Source organism: Triticum aestivum, chromosome 4A (genome assembly GCF_018294505.1).
Source record: "Triticum aestivum cultivar Chinese Spring chromosome 4A, IWGSC CS RefSeq v2.1, whole genome shotgun sequence".
Classification (NCBI taxonomy): Eukaryota; Viridiplantae; Streptophyta; class Magnoliopsida; order Poales; family Poaceae; genus Triticum; species Triticum aestivum.
In genome coordinates, this window is record NC_057803.1 from 24,373,412 (window position 1) to 24,394,855 (window position 21,444).

At 45.9% G+C, this 21,444-nt stretch overlaps 1 protein-coding gene across 1 annotated transcript; it reads right to left on the bottom strand.

Moving 5' to 3' along the window:
* Window positions 1–7,192: 7,192 nt before the first annotated feature.
* On the bottom strand, window positions 7,193–9,032 carry LOC123084879 (3-ketoacyl-CoA synthase 6). The gene has a single exon (XM_044506412.1). It carries the CDS (start codon window positions 8,798–8,800, stop codon window positions 7,349–7,351), a length of 1,452 nt encoding a protein of 483 aa, XP_044362347.1. The 5' UTR covers window positions 8,801–9,032; the 3' UTR covers window positions 7,193–7,348.
* Window positions 9,033–21,444: the final 12,412 nt, after the last annotated feature.

Here is a 21,444-nt window from a genome sequence, read left to right on the forward strand (position 1 = left end):
TCTCCGCTTATTCCGCGGCTCCTGCTTTGAGTTACAAATGTGAGCAACCGCACCAGTATCAAATACCCAGGAGCTACTACGAGTACTGGTAAGGTACACATCAATTACATGTATATCACATATACCTTTCGTGATGCCGGTCTTCTTGTCCGCTAAGTATTTGGGGCAGTTCCGCTTCCAGTGACCACTTCCCTTGCAATAAAAACACTCAGTCTCGGGCTTGGGTCCATTCTTTGGCTTCTTCCCGGCAGCTTGCTTACCGGGCGCGGCAACTCCCTTGATGTCCTTCTTGAAGTTCTTCTTACCCTTGCCTTTCTTGAACTTAGTGGTTTTATTCACCATCAACACTTGATGTTCCTTTTTGACTTCTACCTCTGCTGATTTCAGCATTGCAAATACTTCAGGAATGGTCTTTTCCATCCCCTGCATATTGAAGTTCATCACAAAGCTCTTGTAGCTCGGTGGAAGCGACTGAAGGATTCTGTCAATGACCGCGTCATCCGGGAGATTAACTCCCAGCTGAGTCAAGCGGTTATGCAACCCAGACATTTTTAGTATGTGCTCGCTGACAGAACTATTTTCCTCCATCTTAAAGCTGAAGAACTTGTCGGAGACTTCATATCTCTCGACCCAGGCATGAGCTTGAAAAACCATTTTCAGCTCTTCGAACATCTCATATGCTCCGTGTCTCTCAAAACGCTTTTGGAGCCACGGTTCTAAGCTGTAATGCATGCCGCACTGAACGAGGGAGTAATCATCAGCACGTGTCTGCCAAGCGTTCATAACGTCTTGGTTCTGTGGGACGGGTGCGACACCTAGCGGTGCTTCTAGGACATAATCTTTCTTGGCAGCTATGAGGATGATCCTCAGGTTCCGGACCCAATCCGTATAGTTGTTGCCATCATCTTTCAGCTTGGTTTTCTCTAGGAACGCGTTGAAGTTGAGGATAACGTGGGCCATTTGATCTACAAGACATATTGTAAAGATTTTAGACTAAGTTCATGATAATTAAGTTCATCTAATCAAATTATTAAATGAACTCCCACTCAGATAGACATCCCTCCAGTCATCTATGTATAACATGATCCGAGTTAACTAGGCCATGTCCGATCATCACGTGAGACGGACTAGTCAACATCGGTGAGCATCTTCATGTTGATCGTATCTTCTATACGACTCATGCTCAACCTTTCGGTCTTCTGTGTTCCGAGGCCATGTCTATACATGCTAGGCTCATCAAGTCAACCTAAGTGTATTGCATGTGTAAATCTGTCTTACACCCGTTGTATTCGAACGTTAGAATCTATCACACCCGATCATCACGTGGTGCTTCGAAACAACGAACCTTCACAACAGTGCACAGTTAGGGGGAACACTTTCTTGAAAGTATTACGAGGGATCATCTTATTTAAGCTACCGTCGTTCTAAGAAAATAAGATGTAAAACATGATAAACATCACATGCAATCAAATAGTGACATGATATGGCCAATATCATTTGCTCCTTTGATCTCCATCTTCGGGTCTCCATGATCATCGTTGTCACCGGCATGACACCATGATCTCCATCATCGTGTATTCTTGAAGTTGTCTCATCATCTATTACTTCTACTACTATGGCTAACGCTTTAGCAATAAAGTAAAGTAATTACATGACGTTTATGTTGACACGCAGGTCATAAATAAATAAAGACAACTCCTATGGCTCCTGCCGGTTGTCATACTCATCGACATGCAAGTCGTGATTCCTATTACAAGAATATGATCAATCTCATACATCACATATATCATTCATCATTCATCACAACCTTTGGCCATATCACATCACAAAACACTTGCTGCAAAAACAAGTTAGACGTCCTCTAATTGTTGTTGCAAGTTTTTACGTGGCTGCTATAGATTTCTAGCAAGAACGTTTCTTACCTACGCCAAAACCACAACGTGAATTGCCAATTTCTATTTACCCTTCATAAGGACCCTGTTCATTGAATCCGATCCGACTAAAGTGGGAGAGACAGACACCCGCCAGCCACCTTATGCAACTAGTGCATGTCAGTCGGTGGAACCGGTCTCATGTAAGCATACGTGTAAGGTTGGTCCGGGACGCTTCATCCCACAATACCGCCGAATCAAGATAAGACTAGTAACGGCAAGATAATTGGCAATATCGATGCCCACAACTATTTTGTGTTCTACTCGTGCATAGAAACTACGCATAGACCTAGCTCATGATGCCACTGTTGGGGATCGTAGCAGAAATTAAAAAAAATTCTACGCATCACCAAGATCAATCTATGGAGTATTCTAGCAACAAGGGGAATAGGAGTGCATCTACATACCCTTGTAGATCACGAGCGGAAGCGTTCAAGTGAACGGGGATGATGGAGTCGTACTCGCCGTGATCCAAATCACCGATGACCAAGTGCCAAACGGACAGCACCTCCGCGTTCAACACACGTACGGTTGGGGAGACGTCTCCTCCTTCTTGATCCAGCAAGGGGGAAGGAGAGGTTGATGAAGATCCAGCAGCACGACGGCGTGGTGGTGGATGCAGCAGGATCCCGGCAGGGCTTCGCCAAGCACAAGCGGGGAGGAGAGGTGTTACGGAGGGAGAGGGAGGCACCGAGAGCAAGGTGCAGCTGCCCTCCCTCCCTTCCACTATATATAGGGGCTAGGGGGTGCATGCCCCCTTGGAGATCCCATCTAAAAGGGGGGGGGGGGGGCGGCGGCCCCTGGGGGCAACGCCCCCTTAGGGTTTCCAACCAGGGGGGTGCATGCCCCCTCGGGGGGCAACACCCCCCTAGGGTTTCCAACCCTAGGCGCCTTGGGCCCTTGGGTGGGGCGCACCAGCCCATCAGGGGCTGGCTCCCACGCCACTTCAGCCCATGGGGCCCTCCGGGATAGGTGGCCCCACCCGATGGACCCCCAGGACCCTTCCGGTGGTCCCGGTACAATACCGGTAACCCCCGAAACCTTCCCGCTGGCCGAAACTGGACTTTCTATATATAAATCTTTACCTCCGGACCATTTCGGAACTCCCCGTGACGTCCGGGATCTCATCCGGGACTCCGAACAACTTTTGGGTTACTGCATACTAATATCTCTACAACCCTAGTGTCACCGAACCTTAAGTGTGTAGACCCTACGGGTTCGGGAGACACACAGACATGACCGAGACGCCTCTCCAGTCACTAACCAACAGCGGGATCTAGATACCCATGTTGGCTCCCACATGCTGAACCACGATGTCGAGGACTTAATCAATCCCGTATTCAATTCCCTTTGTCAATCGGTATGTTACTTGCCCGAGACTCGATCGTCGATATCCCAATACCTTGTTCAATCTCGTTACCGGCAAGTCACTTTACTCGTACTGTAATGCATGATCCCGTGACCAACCCCTTGATCACATTGAGCTCATTATGATGATGCATTACCGAGTGGGCCCAGAGATACCTCTCCGTCATACGGAGTGACAAATCCCAGTCTCGATTCGTGCCAACCCAATAGACACTTTCGGAGATACCTGTAATGTACCTTTATAGTCACCCAGTTACGTTGTGACGTTTGGCACACCCAAGGCACTCCTACGGTATCCGGGAGTTGCACAATCTCATGGTCTAAGGAAATAATACTTGACATTCAGAAAAGCTACAGCAAACGAACTACACGATCTTTGAGCTAAGCTTAGGATTGGGTCTTGTCCATCACATCATTCTCCTAATGATGTGATCCCGTTATCAATGACATCTAATGTCCATAGTCAGGAAACCATGACTATCCTTTGATCAACGAGCTAGTCAACTAGAGGCTCACTAGGGACCTATTGTGGTCTATGTATTCACACATGTATTACGATTTCCGGATAATACAATTATAGCATGAATAATAGACAATTATCATGAACAAGGAAATATAATAATCATTTTTTTATTGCCTCTAGGGCATATTTCCAACAACAAGTTGATCTTCGTGATTGTTCCTAAGCCGTGTGCGGTGCCCCCTTCCACCATATTCCACCTCGGTCATATCGTAGCGGTGCTTAGGCGAAGCCCTGCATCGGTAGAACATCATCACCGTCATCACGCCGTCGTGCTGACGAAACTCACCCTCAACACTTTGCTGGATCAGAGCTCGAGGGACGTCACCGAGTTGAACGTGTGCAGAACTCGGAGGTGTCGTACGTTCGGTACTTGGATTGGTCGGATCGGGAAGACGTACGACTACTTCCTCTATGTTGTGTCAACGCTTCCGTTGCCGGTCTACGAGAGTACGTAGACAACACTCTCCCCTCTCGTTGCTATGCATCACCATGATCTTGCGTGTGCGTAGGAATTTTTTTTTTAAAATTACTACGTTCCCCAACAGTCCCACCTTGGGATTGATCGGGTTCTGTTATATTCGAACACATCTTAGCTCTTCCATAGGAATACCTAGCTATACATCCAACTTTGAATTTCAAACAAGAGATAGCAGCCGGAGGTTGGTACTTGTGGCGGATCCGCAGACAAATTATGCACAACGAAGCGGTTCTGGCAGCATGGAGATGGTCAATTTTGGTCTTGTCAATTGCAAGCAATCATCAAAATTCATCATCCCGTTCACCAAGTATACCTAAAGCCAGGTGGTGTAAGCCAAACCTGAGTATCACTAAACCAAATGTTGATGCAATATTTTTCACAGACAAAAGAGTCAGAGCTATGGCGGACATACTCAGGGATGATAGAGCTAATTTTCTGGCGACTCGGTGTAAATTCATTCCATTTGCAACAGACGTGATCGCCGTAGAATTGATAGCTATGAGGAATGGTCTGGATCTTGCTTATTCCCTACGTGCAAGGAAAGAGGAAGGAAAGGAATTGAGGGACAATAATAAATTGAAGGAAAGGAATTGAGACAAAATACGGAATAGGTGTAAGGAATATGGACATAAATCAGTCAGAGAAATATGGAACGAAAACTCTCTAGTTAACACAAAATAATATGAAGCACAGACTGAGATGAGGAGACGATGACGAGGACAAGGAGTGCAGGCTGAGATGATGAGACGATGACGAGGACAAGGAGTGCAGGCTGAGATGATGAGACGACGAGACTCACTAAGGCATGAGACGTGTAAAAATGTCTCCCGTAGCAACGCACGGCCATTTGTGCTAGTAAACATAAAGCAAAGATGGCTAAAGGTGGTGTTGCCTTCACTCGCCAACTTGTGCCTTAATGTCATTTGAGTCGGTACGTGATGCGGCCGGGAATAGCGCTTGATTGCCCGGCTAGCAAATCATTTGACGTACGTCAAGGACATCTTTGCCACGTCCGTCGTCAAGGCATTGATCACAGTGAGAGTGGCTTGCCACATGGGCATGTAGCGTTGTGAAGATAAGCCCAGGGGCACTGTCCGGCCACTGGTGTCCGTGTACGGGACAACCGCCGGCACCCGGCGGCTACACACGGCTAATTAATCAAGGGCTTGACGGCCTTGAAGGTCTGCGACTTCCAACCGTAAACCGCAACCTAATTCCCGTGTGTGTGTGACATATAGGCTCCAAATTGGCCTAGGTCTACTGCATTTCATTATGAAAGTTTTGAACGTTCATTACGACGAGAGTGAAGGTAGTTATTATTCCCGGCAATGTCCATGTCGAGCAACGAGTGAGACGGACAGGCATCACGCTCAGCTTGTATGTAAGCAATCATTCATGCCTTTTGCAACAACAAACACGCCGACGAGCTTGCGTATTGGCATGCACCATGTTGAGCAACTAATTTGTATTAACCCTTCTCTACGTGTGCGTGCGTGTGTGTGTGTGTGTGTGTGTGTGTGTGTGTGTGTGTGTGTGTGTGTCAAATAAAATAGTTCAGGTAAGTAGAATTGCGGCGCTGGAAACGTGATAAAAACAGAGTAAAGCTGCACCTCATGCAAAAAAAAAAACACTCAATTAGAAATGGAACTGACAACGTGAAGGAAAATTAAGTTGTGGTTTGGGCGAGGTGGAAGGTGGTGGCTAGCTATAGCTTTCAAACGCACGTCCATCGTCCCTCTCGTTAAATAAGTGTTGCTATATATAATGAGTCTCTGCGTTAGAGATTAATTAGAATTTCAATTCTAGGCCCGCAAGAAATTTAGACAATTATTGGTGATCGAATGGCTTATATGCATATGTGTGTTATTTTGTTGGTTTTTATGCATGCTTACAAATGTACAAAGTACAACTACTCGGCAATGGACCAATAGTAGCAATACTTGCATGCAATCATACTCTCTTCGTTTTTATTTACTTCGTATATTAGTTTTGACTGAAGTCAAACTTTATAAATTTTGACCAAGTTTATAGAAAACAATATGAACATTTACAGTAACAAATTTATATTATGTCAAAGTATATGCAATGGTGAATCCAATGATATATGTTTGGTGGTGTATATGCTAATATATTTTTCTACAAACTTGTTAAAAATATATAAAGTTTGACTTTAGACAAACCAAATATGAGGAGTAAATAAAAACAAAGAGAGTATATGCCTCGTGGAATGGGTCGAACTCAAACTGCAAGTGTGCGTCATTCTTGTCTATTTAGTGCAACCACTATTTCTCCACCATGTGACTTGGGATCACTTGTACATAAGAGTAAGTAACCGTGAGGATCATGGCTATTTATTTCTAAATCCGGACTACTCGAGAGATCAAAACTTCTCTTGAACGGCTGTGGAGGGGGAAGTCTTTATATTGATTGGTCATGTCTTGCATGATGGTTAATGACAAAGCAAAAAATAAACATTCATAATTATCCAGTAAAGGAGTGGCATTTCATAATATTATAGGTACTAATACATCCCAAGTACATAAAAAACATACATGTGTCTAATAATGCACATTGTGCATGGGATCAATTGATGGCAATGGCATGTAGGACTGGATCTCTCTCGCGGGGTCTCCTTTTTTTTTGCGGGTTCTCATACCATGTCGACCCAACCCCAAGTGTCCTAGCATGCATTTGTATAACTATCGGTTTGATGTCATGTGTCCATCAACCAATAACTATGCTAGTGTAGACATATGTGTCGTGAGATATTGGTCGAGTGGGATTGTTTTCAAAATAATTAACCGACACAAAGATAAATTTGAAATTATACAAACAAGTTGCGTACTTGACAATGAATATTTAAAACATTGTTCAGTGAAGATTAATAGGTGATTGAAAGAACAATATCATACAGTATATTATTTGGCGCAACGTGAACATGATGAGCAGTAATCCTTCGGGCCGCAAACGGTTAATGGCGTAAACAAATTACTTGATGAAACACGAGCATGACGAACTGTAATCCTCTCCATGGCCAACGGTGGTGGGTTAATGGCTGAGAACGTCGGGGATGTCCACCGGGTATCTGTGGATGGACGTCGCCCACGGCCCATCGGCGTTGCGGGCGGGCTGGATGCACTCCCACGCCGCGCTGTTGCACTTGAACCCGGACCCGAAGCCGATCATCCACACGCGGTCGCCCTTGCGCATGCGGCCCTTGGCCTCGATGTAGCCCAGCTCGTACCACAGCGAGCTGCTCGACGTGTTGCCGAACTTGTGCAGCGTCATCCGCGACGCCTCCACCTGCTCGTCGGACAGCCCGAGGTTCTTCTGCAGCTCGTCGATGATCGCGCGGCCGCCGGCGTGGATGCAGAAGTGCTCGAACGCCGTGCGGAAGTCGGGGATGTACGGCTTCACCCGCCTGTTGATCACCTTCCGCGCGATGAAGGTGAGGGCGAACTTGAGCTGCTCGCTGGCCGGCAGGACCAGCGGCCCCATCGCGGTGATGTTGGCCTTGAGCGCGTCGCCGGCGATGTTCATCAGGTCCTTGCTGAGGTTGATCCCGCGGTGGCCCTCCCCGTCCTCCTCTTGGAACACGCACCGGTAGGCGCTGTCCTGCGCGCCGGTGAGCGTGCGGATGAGGTGCTTCAGGCGGAACCGGGCCTTCGCCGGGGACGTCGACAGCAGCGCGGCCGCCCCGCCGATGCGGAAGAGGCAGTTGGGCAGGAGCATTGCGCGCTCGGTCCCGACGTAGTAGTTGGGCGTGATGGTCTCCGTGGAGACGACCAGCGCGTGCGCGCCGTGGGGGGCGACCTGCAGCAGGTTCCCCGCGAGCCCCACGGCGACGAGCCCCGCGCTGCACCCCATGCCGGAGAGGTGCATGCTGCGGATATCGCTCCGCAGCTTGTACTTGTTCACGATCATGTCGACCAGGGACGGCGTGGGGCAGAAGAGGCTGCAGTTGACGATGAGTATGTCGATGGCCTCGGGGGCGACGCCGGTCTTGGCGAGCAGGTCGTCGATGGCCGAGAAGGCGACGAGCTCGAACTCGGCGCGGGCGGCGTCGACGGTGCAGTACTTGTGCGTGCCGATGTAGTGGTGCGCCGGCGGCAGGCAGGTCTCCTCCCCGATCCCGGAGCGCTCCAGCAGGCGCGTCATGAACCGGATGCTGCGCTCGCTGAGCTCGGGCATCAGCTTGGCGTGCTCCAGGAAGCTGGCGAAGGGGATGCGGCAGGTGTGCGGGGTGCGGAAGCCGGCGTAGTCAACGAGGTACACCGCGCGGGGACGCAGCATGAGGTACAGGACGGTCGCCGCGGCCGGAAGGAAGCAGGCCAAGAAGAGGTGCACCGGCCGGGCCTCGGAGAGCCGGCTGGCCAGCTCCTCCGGCCCGACCCGCACCATGGCGACGAGGGCGGCGGCGGCGGCGAGCGACACGGTGACGATGGACGGGCTCATGCTCCTCGATCGTATAGCCAGCTCGGCGAGTGCAGTGTGAAGCATGGATATTTTTGGTGCGTTTGTTAGTGCCAATTATAGTGCCAAGCGAGCGCTAGCACAGTACGCGCAGGTCATATCATCATCAATCCGCCGCGCAATCACTACATTTCATACGTGGGCAGCTTGATTTTTTAAGGGCATCAATTGGCTCAGTGTTGCTCCTAGACAGAGAAGTTGTTGATGCGCGGCATGGAACGGGTCTAACTCAACTCTAACAAACTCATTCGCCGATATATTTTCCTAGCTAAAGGTCCACACAAACCCTTTTAATACACAGGTCCATGCGAAGGCGACATGTAACCAACGTGACTAGGTTGTTAAGAGTTAGGATAACTTGTTAGTTAATCATGTTTTGAAGTGTTAGGATAACTTGTCTTAAGCCTTAACAGAAATGGGATACTGATCAAATGATTAGAACACCACATTAGATAAGAGCAAAAACTTGGTAAGAGCATAAGACGCCAATGGCCATCAGAGGCAAAGACGTAGCCGTCATGGTGGTACGCAGTCGAAAAAGTTTTTTTTATGTACCGGTGGAGCATCCACCGTTGGAGTGCTTTTAGGAATTTGGGCCCTTGTTTTGTGTACTCCCTCCGTTTTTATTTAGTCCGCATATTAGCGTTGGTCAAAGTCAAGCTTTGTAAACTTTGACAAAGTTTATAAACAAAAATATTAACATATACAATAATAAAGAAATACCATTAGATTCATTATTAAATGTACTTTCACATCATATAGATTTGCTATGGTAAATGTTTATATTTTTTTCTATAAACTTTGTCAAACTTTACAAAGTTTGACTTTAGTCAAACCTAATATGCGGAGTAAATAAAAACTGAGGGAGTATAAGAGAGATGAATTGAAATACATAAATGTGGGCCTTCTCCTTGTCGGCTTTATATCATGAGAGAGAAAGGATTGAGAGAAGACTGTCTGCATGCATATGCTAAAATAACCCCCCTCAAAATACTTCCATTTAATTTCATTGTGGAAATTTGGATGATAGATATTTTTTTTAATCAAAACTTCAATTTTGATACTTTTTATATATTTGAATTCATAGCGAAAAGATCTTTAGAACAAGATATATTTTGGATACATTTGAACTAGTTTTATTTCACTGATTTCAAAAACAGATTTCACTCAATTCAAAACATAAATTTCACTTATATCAAAAACATAAATTTTTGCATAAAACTCATTTCCCACATTTCAGAATATAATTTCACTCATTTAAAAAACTTACTTCAATTTACGAAATAGATTTCACATGTTTTGGCAAAAAAAGGATTTCAGTCACTTCAATTTACTAATTTCAATTATTTCGAAAAACATATTTCAATTATTTCCAAAAACAATTTCACTCACTTCATAAAACATATTTCACTCATTGTAAAAAAGTTTTGAAATGATAAGTTTCACATGTTTGAAATAACTAGTTTCAAAAACTGATTTTCCTGAAATTAAATAAGTTAAGTGAAATAACTTTCACATGTTGACAAATATAAGTTTCGCATTTTGTAAATAATCAGTTTCACATCTTTTCACACACCGAGTAAGCAAACTTGACAAAAACATTGAAATAAGTTTCATAAAAAATCCACTTATTTTAGAAAATAGATTTCACTCATTTGAAAAAACATCTTTCACTCAAATTTTAACCATATTTCACTCATTGAAACAACCAATTTCACTTATTTCAAATGATTTCACTCATTTCAAAAAACATATTTCACTAATTTCAATGAAAATTTATGTTATAATTACACACAAAAAATCCAATTTCACTATGTTCCAACAAATGATTTCCCTGAAATTAAAATAAGTTTGAAATATGTTTCATAAGTTTAAAAAAATACCATTTCATATATTTGAAATATTCAATTTCACACATTGAAACAATCAAATTCACATGTTTGAAAGAACACGTTTCACATATTTTCACTCATTTCGAATAACAGATTTCGCTGGAATATGTGTGAAATTAGACGTAAAATTTGAATGTGTTTGAAATCTATCCAATATTGATCTTGTTCTAAAGATCTTAGTGTCAGGAGTTCAAATATATAAAATATTTCAAAAAATAATTTTTTAAAGATATAAACGATCAAAAATGTCAAAGAGAAAATAAAAGCCATGTATTTACATGCAAGATGAGACAGATGTGTCACTTTCGTGCATTTGCAACATGGAGTGGATGTCTCGTGAATGCATGCATGGGCGGAACCTATGCATGATGCAACGTAATGGTGGATATGGGCGGGCAAAGTTGGAATACGCTAAGATATAATGATGTGGGCCGCCAAACCGAATGAATTACAAACTAGACGAACTATGGATGCTTCACCAGTACCTCCCGCCACCGGTAAAAAGAGGTCTGCGGGTATGCGGTAGAGATGGTCTTAGCCTCTCTCAGCACCACCTTAGGATCAACATAGGGGGAACCACACCTATCATGTAAAATCGTTAGTACTCCCTCCGTTCCTAAATATAAGTTCTTTTAGAAATTTCAATATGAACTACATGTGGAGCAAAATTGAGTGAATCTACACTCTAAAATATGCCTATATACATCCGTATGTAGTCACTAGAGAAATCTCTAAAAAGACTTACATATTTAGAAACGAAGGGAGTATTAAACTGGTGGGATTCTTCCCTTCATATATTAGGTACTACAGAGTCGGAACCAAAACCAGATCGTTGGTTGGCACCTCTGACCATGGACTCACGGTGTACGTACGTGGCATGTGGTGGGTCACATCCTGTTGACTTTCTATCTCGGCTGCTAGCCGAGATCAATATCCAACCTTCTATCCTTGATCGTAAGATTAACAAACATCATATGCCCACTCTCGATAGAAATAACACGCCAATGTGAAGTGTTATAGTGACCAATGAGATGCCACTTAACAATAGTACTCAGAATGTATAGTACATCATTCTATACCCAAATGAAAAACATAATACTTTATGGTAGTTAGTTTATTTCATGGTCCTCATTTCCGGAATCAAGAGGCTTTCTAAACCAATGTCGACAACATAATCATGAAAGAATGGGTTGTGAGCCTGTAGGGGTGGAACCGCAAAAACTTATAAGTCCAATATCATAAGTTTGATCATGCACTCATAATGGCAATGGCTTTGGCAACACCAATTGACTTGTTATTACTCGCATAGAGGAATGCATGCTCATAACCACATTAGGGAGTTTAATGATGTTGTTTATCATTTTCATATTTGAAAAAAAAAATCCTTCGGCATACAATATGCTCGATAGCCTCTTAACATGCCACAAAATAATTTCACATCACTAATGATGTCATGATTGTTCTTTTGGAGCATTTCCGCAATTTAGCTCCATGTGTGAGGATGTAGATGTAATATTACATGGAATTATTAATATCTGCACACCTCACCAAGCAATATCTAACTAACCCAGATTTTTTGATTTTTTAGACTCCTCATAAATGAGCATGCATTCGTTATTGCCTTGCGTATATTGCAAAGCTCGATAAATGTTTTCGAGTGGTCCACGTTTTGATTGAATGCATATTTGTAAGGCATCCTAACCATAAATAAGGGCATGTTCATACTTAATAAATATTATGCGCCTGACAACTTAAACATAAGGAACTCACATTGTCTGATCGGTTTAAAATTAGCTTTTTGAACATTAAAATGTATAGCTTTATTTCCCGTAACTTTAGGTGAGTAAGGTTGAGTATTTGGACATCATGTTTTCTTTCCCACTCTGTCCATGTATGTGATCATAACAAACTTATACTCCTTTCGGACCTATGTCTCGGTGAATCTCAATAAAAATAGTGCATGAGGTATCACCAAGATCATTTAAGTCATAACTAGTAGATATAAACATTTTGGTTGGCTAATGAGATTTCTTCTACACAAAGGTAGTAAACTTATCCCCCCTACACATAGGTACCATCATACAAATGATTGTCTTAGTTCATAAAATGAATTATATTCTTTAGACAACATGCCTTATGTGTTGGGGAACGTAGTAATTTCAAAAAAAATCCTACGCACGTGCAAGATCATGGTGATGCACAGCAACGAGAGGGGAGAGTGTTGTCCACGTACCCTCGTAGACCGAAAGCGGAAGCATTAGCACAACGCGGTTGATGTAGTCGTACGTCTTCACGATCCGACCGATCAAGTACCGAACGCACGGCACCTCCAAATTCAGCACAAGTTCAGCCCGATGACGTCCCTCGAACTCCGATCCAGCCGAGTGTTGAGGGAGAGTTTCGTCAGCACGACGGCGTGGTGACGATGTTGATGTTCTACCGACGCAGGGCTTCGCCTAAGCACCGCTACAGTATTATCAAGGTGGACTATGATGGAGGGGGGCACTGCACACGGCTAAAAGATCAACTTGATCAATTGTTGTGTCTATGGGGTGCCCCCCTGCCCCCATATATAAAGGAGCAAGGGGAGGAGGCGGCCGGCCAGGGAGAGGCGCGCCAAGGGGGAGTCCTACTCCCACTAGGAGTAGGACTCCTCCTATTCCTAGTAGGAGTGGGAGAGGGGGAAGGAAAGGGAGAGGGGGAGAAGGAAAGAGGGGGCCGACCCCCTTGCCCTAAACCAAATCGGTTTGGGCCTTGGGGGGGCGCTCCCCACACTCCCCTTGCTGCCCTCTATTTCCACTAAGGCCCATGTAGGCCCATTAAGACCCCAGGGGGTTCCGGTAACCTCCCGGTACTCCGGTAAAATCCCGATTTCACCCGGAACACTTTCGGTATCCAAACATATGCTTCCAATATATCAATCTTCATGTCTCGACCATTTCGAGACTCCTCGTCATGTCCGGGATCACATCCGGGACTTCGAACAACCTTCGGTACATCAAAATATATAAACTCATAATATAACCGTCATCGAAACGTTAAGCGTGCGGACCCTACGGGTTCGAGAACTATGTAGAAATGACCGAGACATGTCTCCAGTCAATAACCAATAGCGGAACCTGGATGTTCATATTGGCTCCCACATATTCTACGAAGATCTTTATCGATCAAACCGCATAACAACATACGTTGTTCCCTTTGTCATCGGTATGTTACTTGCCCGAAATTCGATCGTCGGTATCTCAATACCTAGTTCAATCTCGTTACCGGCAAGTCTCTTTACTCGTTCTGTAATACACCATCCTGCAACTAACGCATTAGTTGCAATGCTTGCAAGGCTTAAGTGATGTGCATTACCGAGAGGGCCCAGAGATACCTCTCCGACAATCGGAGTGATAAATCCTAATCTCGAAATACGCCAACCCAACAAGTACCTTTGGAGACACCTGTAGAGCACCTTTATAATCACCCAGTTACGTTGTGACGTTTGGTAGCGCACAAAGTGTTCCTCCGGTAAACGGGAGTTGCATAATCTCATAGTCATAGGAACATGTATAAGTCATGAAGAAAGCAATAGCAACATACTAAACGATCGGGTGCTAAGCTAACGGAATGGGTCATGTCAATCACATCATTCTCCTAATGATGTGACCCTATTAATCAAATGACAATTCATGTCTATGGTTAGGAAACATAACCATCTTTGATCAACGAGCTAGTCAAGTAGAGGCATACTAGTGACAATCTGTTTGTCTATGTATTCACACATGTATTATGTTTCTGGTTAATACAATTCTAGCATGAATAATAAACAGTTATCATGATATAAGGAAATAAATAATAACTTTATTATTGCCTCTAGGGCATATTTCCTTCATTATGTTACCTTTATTTCATGACCAAACCTTCTAGTTGAATCACATAAAACATTCTTAACTAAATCAACATAAAAACATGCCACGATTATAACACAAGCATCATGACAGTTCCTTAGTTCAGATAGAGAAAAGGTTGGCATTACAATCATCCACTGAAGTTTTCCAATAGTTGGGGACCCCATGAATCCTTTAAAACACAGGTCCTTGCGAAGGCGACATGCAACCAAAAGATGACTGATCTTCCTATGGCTTACACAAATCTCACTAGTATCGAGAAAATATCTTATTTGTGGAGAGACTAGGTTGTCATGTTATAATCGTACATGCTTGAAGAAAATAAAGGTTGACCTTACTTGATGTTGGAATAATTAGTGAGTTTACAATAATGTAATATGAAATAAAGTATGGTAGGTGTGCTAGCAATATTGACCACATACTGGAAACTAGACATGTGAGTATGTGCGAAGAGATTGAATCATCACATCTTTGAAATTGGCATGAACAACATGCACACGGGTCAATAATAAGGTGGTCAGGACATACATGGTAGGGGTGATTGCAGTCGTGACATTGTCACCGCCGTCAATGGATATAGACTTGGTGTTCTCTAAGAGTTCATCGCCATTGGTCCTCCATAGAATAGACACTTCACTGTCATGACACAAATTTATTTTCTTTGCATTCATGTACGTCCATATAGGGAGGGATGGAGTTATGCTCTTGCTAGTGGATCGATGGAAGGCAACAATAATGTTTTTTTCACTAGTTGAATGAAGTGGATATGTGGAAAGTGTTCAAGCTCAAAACTTGCATCCTATAGTGGAAATCACATCCATTTCATTGGTAGCCAGTGGATATGATCGGTAATACACCAATGAGCAACATAACTTCATGCTTGTTGCAATGGATTCTTTTGACGAGTGAACTAGCTTCATACCCTCCCCCATTTCTGAAGGTTAAGAGCTAGGACGAGGAAGACGGTGGCGGCGGAGGCGGGGAACCCCAGAGAAAGAAGGTCGAGAGAGAGAGAGAGAAAATCTAGTGGGAAGGGTGGTGGTTAGTTAATTTGATTGAGCAATTTATGGTAAGATTGATTAATTTTGATTTGATCTTTAGAAATTGATCGTGATTGATTATTTCATATAAAGATATTACTAAATAATTTGCGTCAGTATGGAAAGTTCTGATCCGTTCAGATTTTTTTTGTTGTGTGAGAGGGTGATGCGAAACTAAACCGGCAGGGTGGGGGAGGGGACGAAAAAAATTAACGAAACAAAACGGTTGAAAGTGGTGGGACGAAAATAAACCGTGGATATTATTCAACCAACTCAGACATTAGGAGTAGAGATTGGAAATGGATATAATGTTAAATTTTTTAGACTAATATAGATTAACGATAAGAACAATTAGACATCTGATTTTATTACATGTAGAACGCTGTGAATGAATACCAGATTCTTGCATATATACAGTCGAAATTACATGAATCACCTAACAAACTAAGTTGTGCAAAACTGCTATGCCCAGTGTGTCTACATGGCTGTACAGTAGTTTTAATCGGATTTGAATAGATATTATACAATCATGATTTGTTGATTTGTTTGTTAACAGGGAAAAGCAACCAGTTCAACAAGAAGGGCAGGAACAACAAAAAGAGATCAGGAAGAATATGAGTCTGGTTTCTTACTTTTCATCCTTCAGATTCATTGTCTTGTTGATAGTTTTCATAGTCCGTGCTTGAAGAAGAAGCCATAGGGGACAATAGAGCCCCAGTCCGCTTGATGTTTGCACAGTTGACGTTCTCTTTGAAATTAATTAATGGCAATCAGCTGCGATTGCAATTTTTCTTCCTCATGTGATTTAAGATACCTCTGTTTTTTGGGATGGGCGTCCTTGCTTTTTGGCGCCCACAAGTGAGATTGGCGGTCATTTTCCCTCCAGATTTTTGTGCGGGCCTTTTCCATCCAGAATCAATCGTGAGTATTACCCGCGGGAGAGTAAAATATGAAATATGTGGTTGTTTCCTTGTTTTTTGCGCCAGAAAAGGGACGTGGGGAAGGGAAATTGGCCCAGCCATTTGATGGAGTTTAACGTTTCGGGAGCACCGATAGAAGCACGGGACGGGAGCAGGCAAGCCCCGTCCTTCCAAATGGCCCAGAACGTATTTATTGGACACGCTGACAGGTAGTCCTTAGTTTTCTTTGGCTGCCACGCCAGAGTGTGGAGTGCTGTGCTCCTCAATCTTTCATGCCGGATAGAGCTTGCCAGGTGTTCGGTCTGAAATGAGTTTTTGTTTTGTTTTTGCACGTGTTCAGAGTTTTCTTTTCAGTCTGAAATGCACTTACTATCCATGCCTAATCCTTTCTCTTATTCTTACAGCCCTCGATCAGATTTGTGCTACCTTTTTGTCCACCCTTTTATGCACTCGTCTAAAAAGATCAGTTATTTGAAAAACGAATTCATCGTTTCTTGTTGATAAAAATATACTTACGATGCACGTGCTAGCAATGACTTTTTTTCTAGGAGAGCAATGAAGCATTTTCCCCGAAGTATCTAAGTAGCACTGAATTTTCATTAAAGTTTGCAACCTTCATTTGCCGTACCTACACATAGAGACGACAGCAAAGGTATTAGCGAATCAACCTGTGATTAAATGGTTAGAGGAACGGTGCTATTTTCAGCTCATCAGGGTTCAAATCTTCAAGCTCACAATTGTTTCTGAATTTTTTTTAGAATTTTCGGCGATGCGCATTTAATGAGAATATATGTGTCTATACTAATGTTAAAAAAAACAGCAAAGGTAGTTATTTTGGGTAATGTCCATGTCGAGCACAAATCAGCGAGGGAGACAGAGAGCACGCTGATCAATCAAACCTTTTACAATAAATAAAACGGGCAGACGTGCACGTATACAGTAGTTGCGTACTCAATCAGATAAGCAGTACATGCACACCAAGATCCTCTATTTACGTACGTACGGGCCGCTTTCGGAGAAGAAAGAAAGGCGATCTCGCCTCCTGCCGCTTGGGCCCCTTTCTTCGCCGTCGTCCTCCGACGGCTCCTCTCTACTGACGACTTCAATCGTCGGTGGTGAGAGGGGTCGTCGGATCCACGTGTGTGAATTGTTTTACGCATTAGTTTTTTAGGATTTTGCATTGTTTATCGTCATGGCGATGGCGGCTATGATAGCAGCGCCGACTAATAAATCTTCAGATCCTTTCTTAATGAGGTGATTCGTTTTTGGGATGGATTTGGAAACCAGACTATTCAAGCAAGAATGGTGTGGCGGCGGCGGCATCCTCGTGGTGGACCTGTGTCCTCGGGCTTGGCCGTTACGACGACGTTTGCTCCAACGCCGGCGTGGAGCTTGGGAGGTAGTCCAGAAGCGGATGCAGATTGTAGTCTGCATCGATGGCATCTGAAAGATGGTGCATCTGAGTTCGTGGTTCGTGGCAGGCAGGTATGATTTATGTTAGAGCGTGGACCCGCCTCGCACCTGGACTGCACGATCGCTGCACGATCGCCTCTCCCCGCGTTCCTGACGCAGTTGCGCCCGGCGCCCCTATATGTACTGCTATCTGTATCTTGTAAGGACACTGAACAATCAAACATTTTACATGGTATCTGGTATTCGATCCACCTTTCCTCTCCCACGATCGCCATGACGAATCCAGCGAACCAACCTTCCCTTCCAACAACGGCGGCCAGCCACTCCTCCCTCCCAACAGCGGCGGCCAGCCAACCCTCCCCATCACCGGCAGCCAGCCAACACCTCCTTCCCCAGGCACCCAACCCACCATTCCCTCCGCCCTCTCTTTCAGCAATATGATCACTGACATCACTCCTTTCATCCCCATCGTCCTCGACCTTCACAGCCACAATTACTACCATTGGAGGCACCTTTTTGAGATTCATCTTGGTCCTTGTTCTCTCCTCCATCACATCACCGGCGACACACCACCGTCGCCTACCAATCCCAGATGGCTCAAGGATGATCTTGCCATTATTCAGTGGTTGTACACCCGCATCTCCACCGAGCTTTTCAATCTTGTGGTGACCGATGGTGCCACCGCCCCGACATCTGGCTCGAGCTTCACCGGCTCTTTCAGGACAACAGCGACGCTCGCATTTCCGCCCTCAAAACAGAGCTCCGCACCATCACTCAAGGAGATCGCCCCGTCAGCGTCTTCTGCCAGCGCATCAAAGCCATCGGCGATGAGCTGCGCGAGCTCGGCGAGGTGGTTGCCGCCCGCTCTCTGCTTCATGCGCTCATGGGTGGCCTCGATGATCGCTTCGCCCAGCAGGCGACCTTGATTCCCATGCTCTGCCCTCTGCCAACCCTTGCCGAGGCGCGCTCCATGCTCCAGATGGAGGAGCAGAATCAGGCGCGCAAGGCCAGCACGCCTCGACTCTTCCACACCACGGCTCGCCCTGCTGCGACTCATGCGGGTTCATCTGCGACTCCCTCTCCGGTGCCTTCAGCACCTCAACCGCCGCTGGGGTGGCATCCTAGCCCCAACTACAAGGGCAAAACCCGATCTATCAGCCACCAAAGCAGGGATCGGCGTATTCCTCGTCGAGCTCAACTTCTGCACCGCGAAACCCCGCACTGGCTTCCGCACCTTCATCACCAGCTCCCTCGACATGGCGCCTCCACATGATCCTTGGACGGGGCTCGTGCAGGATTGGCCCATGCCATGGTCCACACCCTCCCCTTACGGTGCTCCGCCGGCCTACACCGGCGCTTGGGTGCCCGGACTTCACCCTTCCACCGGTGCTCCTGGGCTCCTGGGCTCTCGTCCTCCACAGCAGGCCTACACCGCCTATGCTCCGTTATACCAGGTCGCGGCGGTGCCGACGGCGCATTCCCTGTACCCCTACGAAGTGCACACACCGCCAACCTGGGAGCACGCGACACCACAAGCGTCATCGCCACCTCAACCGCCTCCTGCTGCTGCTTCGTCCTCGACCATGCCGGCCTGGGACCAGGCTGCCTTCATCGCCGCCATGAACTCTCTCACCACCCAGGACGCAGGTAACGAGTGGATCTTCGACTCTGGTGTATCTTCGCATATGTCTGCATCTAGTAGTTCGCTTTCTTCCCTTCATCCCTCTCTCCTCTTTCCATCCATTACCATTGGTGATAGTTCCACTGTCCCTGTCTCCTGTGTCGGTACCTCCTCTATCCCTTCCTCTCACTCCCCTCTTCTTCTCCGCGAGGTTCTTGTTGCTCCTGCCCTCATTTAAAACTTTATGTCAGCTTGTCGTCTCACTATTGATAATTAGGTTTCTGTGGAATTTGACCCTTTTGGATTGACTGTGAAGGATCTTCGCACAGTTCGGGTGATCTGTACACCGTTGCTACCTCTTGAGTACTGCGTTGGTTTTCCCTTGAAGAGGAAAGGGTGATGCGGCAAAGTAGCGTAAGTATTTCCCTCAGTTTTTGAGAACCAAGGTATCAATCCAGTAGGAGGCTACGTGTGAGTCCCTCACACCTACACAAAACAAATAAACGTGCATTGCCCTTTCTCACCTTGAGAGTTGGTGCAAACTTCGCCGGTGCATCCAATGTTGGGTAACGTAGCAGAATTTTAAAATTTTCTACGCATCACCAAGATCAATCTATGGAGTCATCTAGCAACGAGGAAGAGAGGAGTGCATCTACATACCCTTGTAGATCGCGCGCGGAAGCGTTCAAGAGAACGGGGTTGATGGAGTCGTACTCGTCGTGATCCAAATCACCGATGACCTAGCGCCAAACGGACGACACCTCCGCGTTCAACACACGTATGGTTGGGAAGATGTCTCCTCCAACTTGATCCAGCAAGGGGGATGGAGAGGTTGATGAAGATCCAGCAGCACGACGGCGTGGTGGTGGAAGCAACGGTGATCTCGGCAGGGCTTCGCCAAGCACAAGGAGAGGGAGGAGTGTCATGGGAGGGAGAGGGAGAGGCCAGGGGCTAGGGTGCGGCTGCCCTCCCTCCCCTCACTATATATAGGGTCCCTAGGGGGCGCCGGCCCTAGGAGATCCAATCTCCAAGGGGGGGCCAAGGGGGTGGCTTGCCCCCCAAGCCAAGTGGGGCGCCCCCCCCCCACCCCTAGGGTTTCCAACCCTAGGCGCTGGGGGAGGCCCAAGGGGGGGCGCACCAGCCCACTAGGGGCTGGTTCCCCTCCCACTTCAGCCCATGGGGCCCTCTGGGATAGGTGGCCCCACCCGGTGGACCGCCGGGACCCTTCACCTCCGGAAACTTTCCCCCGAAACTTTCCCGATGGCCGAAACTTGACTTCCTATATATAAATCTTCACCTCAGGACCATTCCGGAACTCCTCGTGACGTCCGAGATCTCATCTGGGACTCCGAACAACTTTCGGGTTACCATATACTAATATCTCAATAACCCTAGCATCACCGAACCTTAAGTGTGTAGACCCTACGGGTTCGGGAGACACGCAGACATGACCGAGACGACTCTCCGGTCAATAACCAGCAGCGGGATCTGGATACCCATGTTGGCTCCCACATGCTCCTCGATGATCTCATTAGATGAACCACGATGTCAAGGATTCAATCAATCCGTATACAATTCCCTTTGTCAATCGGTACGTTACTTGCCCGAGACTCGATCGTCGGTATCCCAATACCTCGTTCAATCTCGTTGCCGGCAAGTCACTTTACTCGTACCGTAATGCATGATCCCGTGATCAACCACTTGGTCACATTGAGCTCATTATGATGATGCATTACCGAGTGGGCCCAGAGATACCTCTCCGTCATACGGAGTGACAAATCCCAGTCTCGATTCGTGCCAACCCAACAGACACTTTCGGAGATACCTGTAGTGTACCTTTATAGTCACCCAGTTACGTTGTGACGTTTGGCACACCCAAAGCACTCCTACGG

What these genes read in the sequence shown, in the direction of transcription:
- LOC123084879 (XM_044506412.1), bottom strand. Translation starts at nt 8,800, where the DNA reads ATGCTTCACACTGCACTCGCCGAGCTGGCTATACGATCGAGGAGCATG.